This window comes from Panicum virgatum, chromosome 9K (assembly GCF_016808335.1).
Source record: "Panicum virgatum strain AP13 chromosome 9K, P.virgatum_v5, whole genome shotgun sequence".
Classification (NCBI taxonomy): Eukaryota; Viridiplantae; Streptophyta; class Magnoliopsida; order Poales; family Poaceae; genus Panicum; species Panicum virgatum.
The window spans coordinates 27,662,964-27,674,388 of NC_053144.1; the positions used below are offsets into that span (position 1 = coordinate 27,662,964).

Here is an 11,425-nt window from a genome sequence, read left to right on the forward strand (position 1 = left end):
CTTTCAGTTGGTAGTTGCTGAATCTTACTTGTAGAACCACTAACCCTTTGCCAAATGTTAGCACAGAAGATCCGCTCAAAAAAAAATGTTAGCACAGAAGAGAATTCCAGCCGTCCATGACCAAATGATAGACAATCTTGAGCTGCAACGTCGTGATGCCCCCTTTGTAATCCCCCTTTTTGAGAGGGATGTGATCCAGCAGAGGGCCCCTTTAGCCCATTCCTAGCTTTTGCCCATTATTGCAATCGGACAGTGACTTGTCAGACGCAAAAAAAGATATTGAAAAGTAAAAGGTTGCAGATTGTTTAGCTAGCAGTTCTCGGTAAAACAATGTCATCAGACTTTAGATTCGTAAAAGAATGGTAAACGAAATGTAAAAAGAAATATTCTTTTTTTCGAAAGTTGTGATGGAGCTGACGTCCCCTGTAGTCAGCACCGGCATTGCGTCGGCACTCGGCAGCAGGGTTTAAAATTTCGACGGCATACCGCCGAAATTTCGGTGTTTTTTTCGTTTTCGGTCCGCACCGGCTTTTGGTATACCGGTGTTTTCCGGTATTTTTCGTTTTGAATTTCAAAAATTTAAAAAAATTTATAAATAACCATCAAAAAAATTGGGAAAAAAATATGGTAAAAAACTAGGGGTTTTTATTAGCTAATATTACTTAAAATCATTCAAATCTAAATTGATTTGGTAGGTAAAATTGATAATTTGGGTTCGTACCCGTTACAGACCCGCTGGTTTTCCGCGCGCGGGCACCGGTTTTCCGAGACCGGGCACCTTATCATATAGAAATGCTTGAGTGCTAGGCTGCTAGCTATTTTTAGTTTATAAGCTTACGTGAATGTCTAGCGTATTTACTTACACTATACTTCTTTGCATTATTGTAGTGTGTTTCATTTTTTTATTTCTCATTGTGTGCTGGAGTTTCTTATATGTTGTGTATTATAATTTATCAATATAGACATAACTAGGGTAAACTCCGCCAAAATTTTCAATTTTTTTCATAAATACATAATTTTCCCATCATTTTCCAACCATTTCCATCAATTTCCGGTGAAATGCACCGGAATACCGGTATAATACACCGAAATTTCGGCCGGCAAACCGGAATTCCGAAATTTTAAATTTGAAATCCCTTTTGGGTCGGAATTACCGAAAAACCACGAAATTTCGGCCGGTTTACCGTTTTCGCTGCTCACCGAAATTTTGTTTCAAAACGAAAAGGTTAACCTGCTCGGGAGGCAGGCTCTCGTCGCGTCGTACAGGCCGTACCGACTCCTCGTCCTGGCAAGTACTACAGGACTAGTAGTAGGTCAGAGCACGAGAGATGCGGATCCAGCTAGCAGCACGACCACCGACTAGATACGAATCTGAGATGCAGGCCTGGCCGGTTGGGCAACCTTATTTGCACCGTCCTCCTCCGTGCCGGCGCCTACTGGACATGCAAAGGCCGCTCACAGCTGGCACCGCGTCTGCGCTGAGGCTCTCCGCAGGGGCTTTGTAAGCCGTCCGCAACACCATATATAGAGTGAATATAGAGAAAAAACGCCGCAGTGGCGTTCTCTATGCCATACTGAAAGCTAGCGCACGGCTCGGCACGCGCCATTCCCAGCGCATGTAGCGCTCGCGCGCTACAGGTGGGCCCGGCATCGATGCCGCGCACCCCCAACCGCTCGGAAGCCGCCTCCGCCGCCACGGGCCTGCCTCGCTGCACCTGCCGGAGCCCTACCGCGCCGCAAGGAAGGGCCTGGAACTCGCGGCGGGCAAGCGAGCCGCCGCAACCAAGGGCTCCAGCGCATGGAGGAGGATGGGGGAACAGGGGAGGATATGAGAAGGGGGAGGGGGCGGAGGCTCTCTGCCGCCGCGCCGGCCGGCCTCCTCCGCCGCGCGCGCACGCCCCCTGCTCCTCCCGCCCATAGCCCTCCGCCGCGGCTGTTTCGCGCCGCCCGCGGCCCACCTCGCCGCGTGCCGACCGCCGCGCCGTGAGCAAGCCCCGCGGCAAGGGAGGACGGCCGCCGGCGCCGGCCCCCTGCTCCCCGCTGCTCGCCGCCGCCCGCCATGTCCCCGCTCGCCCACCGTGGTCCCGCGCGCCCTTGCCTGCTCGCCGGAGCAGGGGAGCCCGCCGCCGGCAGCACGAGGTCCAGGGCCGGCGTGGAGGCCGGCCGCCATGGCCGCGCGCCCCGCCGGCGAGGGAGGGGAAGGGAGCCCCGCGAGGCGCGCGGGCGCCATGGCCACGGGCCACGCCGGCGAGGGAGGGGAAGGAAGCCCCGCGGGGCGTGCGCGAGCGCCATGGCCACGGGCCCGAGCTCGGAGCGCCGCCATGGCCGCCGCGTGACGAAGGGAGGACGGAGGGAGGAAGGGAGGGAGGAAGGCCGCCCCAGCCTCACCGTGGCCATGGCCGCCCCGCGCAGGTGTCCGCGGCAAGCTCGGCATCGGGGTGGAGGGCTACGGCCGCCGGCTCGGCGAAGCTCCAGACCGGCGAACCCGAGGCCGGCCGAGCTCGCGGCGGAGGGAGAAGGGAGGGAGGGGTGCTGGAGCGCCGAGGTGGGGTGGGAGTGCCGGAGTGTGGGCTGCGGCGGCGCCGGAGCATAGAGGAAGGGAGACGACGCCGAATCCGGCCGCCGGAGCTCAAGGGAGGCGGGCACGGCGACGTAGCAGGGAGGAGAGTGAGGGCGGAGAGGGAGGGGCAGTGGCGGTGGCGGAGAGGGAAGGAAGGGGGCGGACGGCCGGCGGGGAGAAGAGATGGGGAGGAGAGAGAAAAATGGGGAGGGAGTGGAAAAAATTGAAATGTGAGTCCCATGGCGTGGTGGTTGATATAGAGAGGAGATAGAGAGTGGATGGGTGCGGAAGAACAAGATATAGAGCAGAGAATCTTGATGACTAGAACAGAATATTTTGTTTAGAGAGTGAATTTAGAGAACGACGAGTGCGGAGAAGCCTCCATAGCCTTTGCAAACCCACCACACAAAAATTAGGATCATCGGAAGAACCGACGAGGAGCCATCGGTTAAACCGGTCTCTCACTGACCAAATAGTAGCCGTTGGAAGCTCTGACACTGTGCACAGGCCTGCGTCATTGCACCGACGCTTGCTCTTGTGGGCATCGGTTAAACCGGTGCTGAAGGGTGTTTTGGCTCCAACAAAACATCATTTCTGAGTAATAGTACTATGCATGCACCGATGCCTGTCTTCGCACCATCGGTTAAACTAGTGGTGAAGTAATGTTTCATCCCTCCAAAACATGCTCTCCGAGTAATAGCTTGTTGAAAACACCAATGCTTGTGGCTGGAGGAGTCGGTTAAACCGGTGACATAGGGTTTTCTGACTTGATTCTGTTCTGCACTGAGAATTGAGCCGACGAGGAAGCGTCGGTTCATCAGCCTTGCTTCGGATGCATCGATGTTTAAGCATCGATTAAACCAGTGGTGCCGATTTTCTTATTTTTTAGCTGAATTGACTTGGAGTTGATTCTTTCTTCGATTATTTCTTCTTTCAAGTATGTTTCAGCTTCTTTGAGCTGTCTTGAATTGAGTTTGAGCAAGTGCGCAAGATTTCTAAAGCCAACTCAAATTTGGTCAAGCTACTAACTCAAAACCCCCTCTTAATAGTACGGTTAAGAACTAAAAACTATAAACTTCAACTAAATCAAGTGTCCTTCATCTCCTTGTGACACTTGACACTAGAAAGGTCCTTAATCTTCGATAATGAATCATTGGCACACATGATTGTTTTGAATTGAGAGATCTCCTTTCACATTTCATGAGACTTAACTAATCATTGATTTTTCCTTCAAAATATTCGTTAGTCGCATACGGTTATCATTAATCACAGAAATTTACCATATGCATCTATCGGCCTAGATGCACTTCAAATTCTAACTCTGGATCAGTGCTCTCGATTACCAACTCCGTGATAGACGACCTTGCGTTGCAAGATCGTGATACCCCCTTTGTAATCCCCTTTTGAGAAGGATGTGATCCAGCATAGGTCAGAGGGCCCTTTTAGTCCATTCCTAGCTTTTGCCCATTATTGCAATCGGATAGTGACTTGTCAGACGCCGAAGAAGATGGAAAGTAAAATTAAGGCTCGATGGATACATTGCAGATTGGTTAGCTAGCAATCTCGGTATTTTTCTGTCGTCTACAATTAATAACCTTGCTGTACCTCCAATATCAGGAGCACAAAAAATCCAAGTCTTCAATTTCTCACAGGGCCGGACCTGTTAACATCATTTTGTTTGTTCTGATCAATCACGATCTGGATATGAATGTTATCCCTCATCTGTTCTTCATTCTGTGACATTATTACTTAGTTTTATCGGAGCAAAAGTTTACAGCATTTCAGAGAAAAATGCTGGCCAAAATTCTGATTCTGTAGGGTGGGCCCTGGAGCAAAAGTTTACAGCATTATATTACTCTGAATAAGTTCTGATGAAATGCTTAAGTTCATCTAATGTTAGACATGCAGGAGAGCTGCTTCCTTTGAAATTAAATGCTTTGTACAGGCAGGCATGGCATGCACTATAAAGTTGATGGAATTTCGTTACATTATGAACAAAATCTGTGCAGTTACTTCTAAGAAAAGATTAATCCTACAGGCTACAACACATTTTGGTCGAACTCAACAATGTGCAACATAGTTCGATGACCGCCGGTAGTACTCAACTCAGCCCCCGAATATGCAAGTCTGATCGTCGTTTGTCGTAAATCCACTTGCTGTATTGCGCGGCTCCAATGGTGACCACTTCATCAGGTTTGATCCTTGTATTGAGCTCCTTGGTCCCGCCAAAATAGTCCCTGATGAGTTCCCTAACCTTTGGGATCATGGTGCTCCCACCAATAAGAACAACCTCATCGACGTCCAGCTTACTGCCCATGGACACCTCAGCTTGTGTCACCACCTTGTCTACCAGCTCCACGACTTTGAGGAACAGATCATGGTTCAGCTCCTCAAACTTGTCCCGGGTCAGCGGCTCTGCCAGATCCACGCCGTCGACGAGCGATTCGATGATGACCTGGGCATGATCCTGGTGGCTCAGTGTCTTCTTGGCACGCTCGCATGCCGTCCTCAGCTTGTCGAGAGCAGCACCGTCTTTGCTGATGTCCTTCCCATGCTTGTTCCTGACCAGCCCGATGAATTGGTCCACGATCCTCCGATCGAACTCCTGTCCTCCGAAGAAAGGATCGTAATCCACTGCTAGGATCTCATACACGTTGTCCACGAGCGTCAAGGCGCTGGCCTCGGCCGTGCCGCCACCGACGTGCAGGACGACGACGACGCCCTCCTCGCGCAGGTTCTCGTCGACGCCGTAGGCGTTGGCGGCCGCGGTGGGCTCGTTGATCACCGCCATGGCCTCGAAGCCGGCGACCCTGCCGGCAAAGAACGCCGCGTACCTGGACGCGTGGTTGCACAACTCCAGCGGGAGAGTGAGGATGGCAGCCTCGACCCGGTGGCCGAGGTGCGCCTCCGCCGTCTCCTTGAGCTTGGCGACCACCGTGGCCGTGAGCTTCCCGACGCCCAAGTGCCGGACGGCGCCGTCGGTGGTCGTCACCTGGATGTGGGGTTCGACGTTCTCCTCCTCAACCTTGTACGGTAGATTCTCCTTGACTCTCTCAGCGAACTCCCGCTCGAAAACGCGTGTCAATCTGCATAAAATTTGGTCATTATATTATTATTACCAAATTGAAGATCAGTGATCTAGCCAGAATCGTCTCTCTGGAGATTAGATAGGTTCAGAAAAATAATACAGCACTAGCTAGTTAACTAGTTACCTTTGGCCAAGGAGGCGCTTGAACCCGGAGATGGCGGCTTGGGGATTGACGACGGCGTGCTTCCTGGCGTCGTCGCCGACGAGGATGGCGCCGTCGTCGGCAACGGCGATCCAGGATGGGATGCAGAGCTGGAACATGGTCTGGGTTTCGCCGGGCCCATCATAGCCGGCGACGCAGGAGTTGGTGTTGCCCAGGTCGATGGCGATGACTCTCCCCGGCGGGTACATCGCCGGATCGGGAGGCCACTCCTGGTCGAATAGCGCGCCTGCCTTGCCGAGCGCTGCAAGTGCGAAGACCAGGAGCCATATGACAGCCCTAACGAGATCTTGGCGAGCCATGTTTGAAACACAAGATCTTTTTCTTTATGAAACGAGAAAACACAAGATGGATTGGATGCTAGTCGATCGCGGATTTATTGATAGTAGCATCTGCCGAGTCTGTATCTGACTCCGTTTGCCTCTGGTTAATCTATCCGACTCTTACGAGATACTAACTTGGTGGTTAATTAGTGGAACACCTTTCCTCACCGGAGAGATCAAACCTAATATAATGCTATATTTGGCTCATTATTAAGGCGGCTATTTTTTAGATTTTTATGACGCACAATACTGATGTATATACCATGCATTACCGGTTTGTGAAAAAGACTAGTATATAAACATAGGACCATCTAAAGTAATTACACTACTATACAAATTTGTATAGTAGTGTAATTAGGGTTTAGGCCCTTTAAAGAGCCTTTGGTCCAACACATTAGTCCTGGTTACAATTGGACCCGATACCAATGAAGGTTTCCGTCCCAGTTCTAAAGTCTAGGGCCATTGGGGAGCAAAGAGAGATGTTTTATCCCGATTAGAGACTCCAACCGGGACTAAATAGTAGCCTTTGTCCCAAGTGGAGTCAATAATCAAGACTAAAACATTTAGTTTCGGATCGTGACCCCATTCGGGACTAAAGCCTTCTATTTAGTCCTGGATGGAATCTCCAACCGGGACAAAAGGTGCCGACTCAGACCTCTCTCGAGTTCTCACTTTATTTAACCCCTAACCTCTCTCTCACACACTCTCACCCACACCCTTATCTCTTCTCTCCCTCGACATCTCCTCCCAGCCATTGACAAAAGCTTCCTCCTCCCTCCCTCCTTCAGCTTCCTCCCTACCTCCCGTGGGGGCCGGTGAGCCACCACCTGGTGCAGGTGCGGGCGGAGCGCCTGCGACCTGGCGCCGCAGCACGGCTTGGCGCCACCGCGGGTGGGGATGAGCATGGGTGCGGGCCGAGCCTGCGACCCAGTGCTACCGTGCAGCTTGGCACCGGCGGGAGCAGGGACGAGTGTGAGTGCGGGCCGGAGCAGCCGTCGCGTGAGGCCAGATGCAGGGGGTGTGGGCATCCATGTGGCCTGGCGACGCGCTGGTGGGTACGGCCACAGACGCGAGCTGCAGCAGCCGCAGCCACCGCTGCACGAGGCTAGGCGCAGGGCCTGGCGAGCCGCCGTCGCCACGTAGCTCGGCATGAGCAGGGGCCGGCGAGCTTCGGCCAAGCACAGGAGGGATATGGGATGACGCTCGCAGCGGCGAGGGCAAGGATGGACGAAGACCCACGTGTTGTTTGTTTGTGATTTTTTCGTTTGAGGTTGTGCTGGTGAATCTTTGTGTGATGTGAATAAAATCAATCTCGTGTGTTGTGAATCAAATCAATCTCATGTGTTCTGAGTCAGATTTGTGCTTTTCTTACTTGTGTGATGTGTGGTCACGTGAGATGAGCATGTTTCTAGCTTCAGTCTAAAGTTTATTCTAGGTGTGATTGCATCTTTGTGAGGGAGTTGAAGCATCTTTGTGATGGAGTTGGAGCTGGAAGAGGGAGGAGGAAGTGGTCGAGGCGGAGGTGCGGAGCTGTGGTGGGATGAGCAGAAATGGGCTTTTTTTTTGTTTTTTTCTCCATCTTTGATCCCGGTTGGGAACCCCAATGGGATATAAAGTTGTTTTTTATCCCGGTTGAATCACGCAGGAAGAAAGATTGGAGTCTTTAGTCTCGGAAGTATAGAAGGTTGGAAACCGGGACTAAAGCCAGTTCCTAACTGGGACAACATGCACTTTTTGTAGTAGTGTTAGTATGAGGATAATATTTTTTTGAGAGCTTGTATGAGGATACTATGAGAAATACCAATATCCCCATTTTATTTTAACTATATTTCTCTTTTCATATTTTCATTTTCATTTCTCCTATTCTCCTCTTTTCCTTGTCTTCTCCCATTCTCCTCTCGAGATAAGTTCAGCCCTACACAACCTGATTCTATTACATCCATGACTACGTGATTCAGAACCTCAAACAAAATGCAACAACGAATGATATACTCACCTGAGCAAAGTAAAACGTATCATCAGGCTGTGACTGCTTTAGGTACAGTGGCACGTGCTGTTGATGACATACCCAAGAGGCAATCATGCGTAGGCTGAATATTGATTCGAGAAAGGTTGAACCCAATTAGTAGGGTCTATGTAATGAGAGGCAAGGCTGGGGATGGATGATGATCTCGCGCCATAAACCCTAGCCGTTGTCGCCTCTCCACCACGCCATGAAACCCTAGCCGAGCGCACGGTGCTAGCACAATGGCAACTGGCATTCCCGCCCCGTACGTGTGGACTCTGAGGAGGCGCTGCTACATTGCTGTGGTGCTGATCGGCAAGACAAAGAGAGGAATTGCGAGTTGCGATCTACTTCCTCTTCACCAACACACAACTCCAATTCTACTTCTGCTGCTCTACGCGTCGAGGGGTAACTATCCATAATCATCTTCTTACATGGGATCCTTTGTAAATGCGGTAGAATTATGAATTTGCTAGCGTAGCATTCCTATTTCCTTACGGTGGTACCAGAGCAATCATATTTAGCTTTTTGGTCTGGATGCGCATATAGAGATATATATGCTTTGTTTAGGGTTTTGCAATCTGTTCATATGCGATGTATAGATTGATGCATGGTGAGGGATCGGTATGAGTTGATAGCATCATGATGATTGTAGATTGGTCCATATTTTTTCTCTGTTGGGCACACGACATGCTCATACCAGTTGGAATCACCATCTAGGCTAACTGTGCAAACGCGAAGATATTGAACTGGTTTATCTAACTCATGTGTTGTAGTCTTCTTCGATGTACCTATCGCGATGGTCAATATGATTGATCTAGTAAAAATAAGGGATATTGTGAATGCCCCAAAATCAACTTGATTGGATCAACCTGATGAGATTTTCATAGTGATTTTATAGATGCAATCTATGTTTTCCCTAAGAGCTTCCAGGGCACTGCAATATGTTGATAGCAGCCTCTTCATACTGCTTCGGCAGAATACATTCAATGCATGACTTGTTTTTGTAGGGTATGATGTGAATGGTACGGCCTCAATATCATGTGATGATCTGTGTGTAATAAATTTTGTGACTTGTGTGTCACCGGTTAAACAATCAGATTGAGGTTGTCCCATTATTGGATAATGATCTGCATGTCGACATGTGATGCTTGATCTCCTCATGTAATTTACTTTATTTACCCGCGCTATTAGACATAGTAGCATTGAGCTTTCGGGCATGATGGTGGTGGATTAGAGCATGGAGGCCTCAGACATGGCGATGAAGATCACCATTGAACCACGACATTGGAGAACAATGTGATTCAAAGATGCCATACTATTTCACTTCATAATATAATTATAAGTGATGTTTATATTTCATGTTTTACTATTCTTTGAAAAGTTGAGATTACTAGATGCAAAATTCAATAGCTGCACCTATTGAATTTTGATCGTTGTGTGTTACTCAACATAGCTATCAAAACAGTTTTGGGTTGTGGGCATAGTGTTAGTTGGAGCTAGGGCATAGAATGCCACCCAACAAATAAGAGTAACATAGGGATGTGATTAACAAGTTTGTTATTTACCTAAGTCACTAACATTCTAGCAATGAAGCCAAAGCTCACTAGGATTTTAGTCAATATGGATCTTGGTCCCCTATATGTTGCTAGAGGGAAGACGATATTGATATAGCGGGAGTGTCTTTTATTAAATTGGTTAATAGAAGAAAACATAAACTTAGTGCTAAAACTTTGCATATTTATGTTCTAGATCATGGCTGCTAATAACAATTCCGGTTTCAACTTGTGATCTGTTCTTGAAAAAGAAAAGATCAATGGAGCTAATTTTATTGATTGGTACCGCAACCTGAGTATCATTCTCAGGAATGAGAAAAAGGAGTATGTTTTTGGGCAACCATACCCTGATGACCTTCATGAAGGTGCGAATACTGCAGCCCGCATAGCTTATGAGAAGTACTGCAATGATTCACTCGAAGTGAGACAATCTCATGCTTGCCACAATATTCTCTGATCTACAGAAGCATTATGAGAATGCGGATGCTCACACTATGATTCAGGGGCTATGTGAGATGTTTGAGAACCAGGCGAGGACTGAGAGAGATACAACGTCTTAGAGTCCTTGTTTGCGTGCAAGCTGACTAAAGGTAGTCCAGTTAATCCTCATGTGATCAAGATGATGGGTTACATTGAGATCTTGGAGAGACTTGGTTCTCCCCTCAATGCTCATCGGGCTATAGATGTTATTCTCCAATTGCTATCTCCGAGCTACGAGCAATTCATTATGAACTTCCAAATGAATAGCATGGAGAAGACATTGCATGGGCATGCTAAAAACAGCGTAGGAAAGCATTAAGAAAAGTACTAATCATGTGATGATGGTTCACAAGGAGAATAGAAAAAGGAAGCATTGTACACCTCCTAAAGCAAAGCTAAAGAAAAGGTTCCTAATGAGCCATCAAGCTCCAAGCAAAAGCTAAAGGTCAAATCTGGATCTACTCCTGATGATGAATGCTTCCATTACCATGCCAAGGGGCATTAGTAAAAAAACTACAAGTACTTGGAGGATCTGAAGAATGGAAGTGTGACTTCCACTTTATATATATTACATAAATCAATATGATGTATCTTCTATTGATTCATGGGTATTTGATACCGGATCAATGATTCACATTTGCAAATCATTGTAGGACTAGAAGATTCACAAGAGGTGAGATGGACATGGGAGTTGGCAATGGAGCAAAGGTTGCTACGTTGGTGGTCGGCACTTATCACCTGTCGCTACCTCAAGATTAGTTTTGGAAAGTACTAATTGCTATTGCATTCCTACTTTAAGTAAGAACATTATCTCATCCTCAAGCTTGGAGGAATTTGAGGGTTATGAGACTAAAGAATAAGTGTTTTTCAATTTATTATATTATAATTTTTGAACTTTTACATATGATTTTCTATTCTTAAATGGATTTAACAATAGTGAAAAACCTAACTCGATATTTCAAATATACCGAGGGTTGCGAAAGGGCCTGTAGCATAGTGGTTACAAGAGCCTCGGTAGCACCTGAGGTCCTGGATTCGACTCTCCATGGGAGCGAATATTCTGGGATTTAACGGCGTTGTGCATTAAGTGGTAGGCGATGTTCCCGTCGACAGCGAGGCGCCTGTGGTAACTTCGTCAATCTCGAGGATTTACCGGCTCAGTCTTCGAAGATGCTCATAGAGGTAGGGTTTATGTATGTGTGTTCATAGGAGTGTGAGTATACGTGCGTCGTGAGTATCTGAGTTGTACTGTG

The 11,425-nt window shown here is 48.3% G+C and overlaps 1 protein-coding gene across 1 annotated transcript; it reads right to left on the bottom strand.

The window, feature by feature from the left end:
* Positions 1-4,661: 4,661 nt before the first annotated feature.
* Positions 4,662-6,110, bottom strand: LOC120647906 (heat shock 70 kDa protein BIP5-like). The gene is made up of 2 exons (XM_039924713.1): positions 5,773-6,110; positions 4,662-5,646 (listed from the first exon to the last, which is right to left on the bottom strand). The coding sequence occupies exons 1-2, from the start codon at positions 6,108-6,110 to the stop codon at positions 4,662-4,664; spliced, it is 1,323 nt and encodes a 440-aa protein (XP_039780647.1).
* Between the last annotated feature and the right edge of the window lie 5,315 nt (positions 6,111-11,425).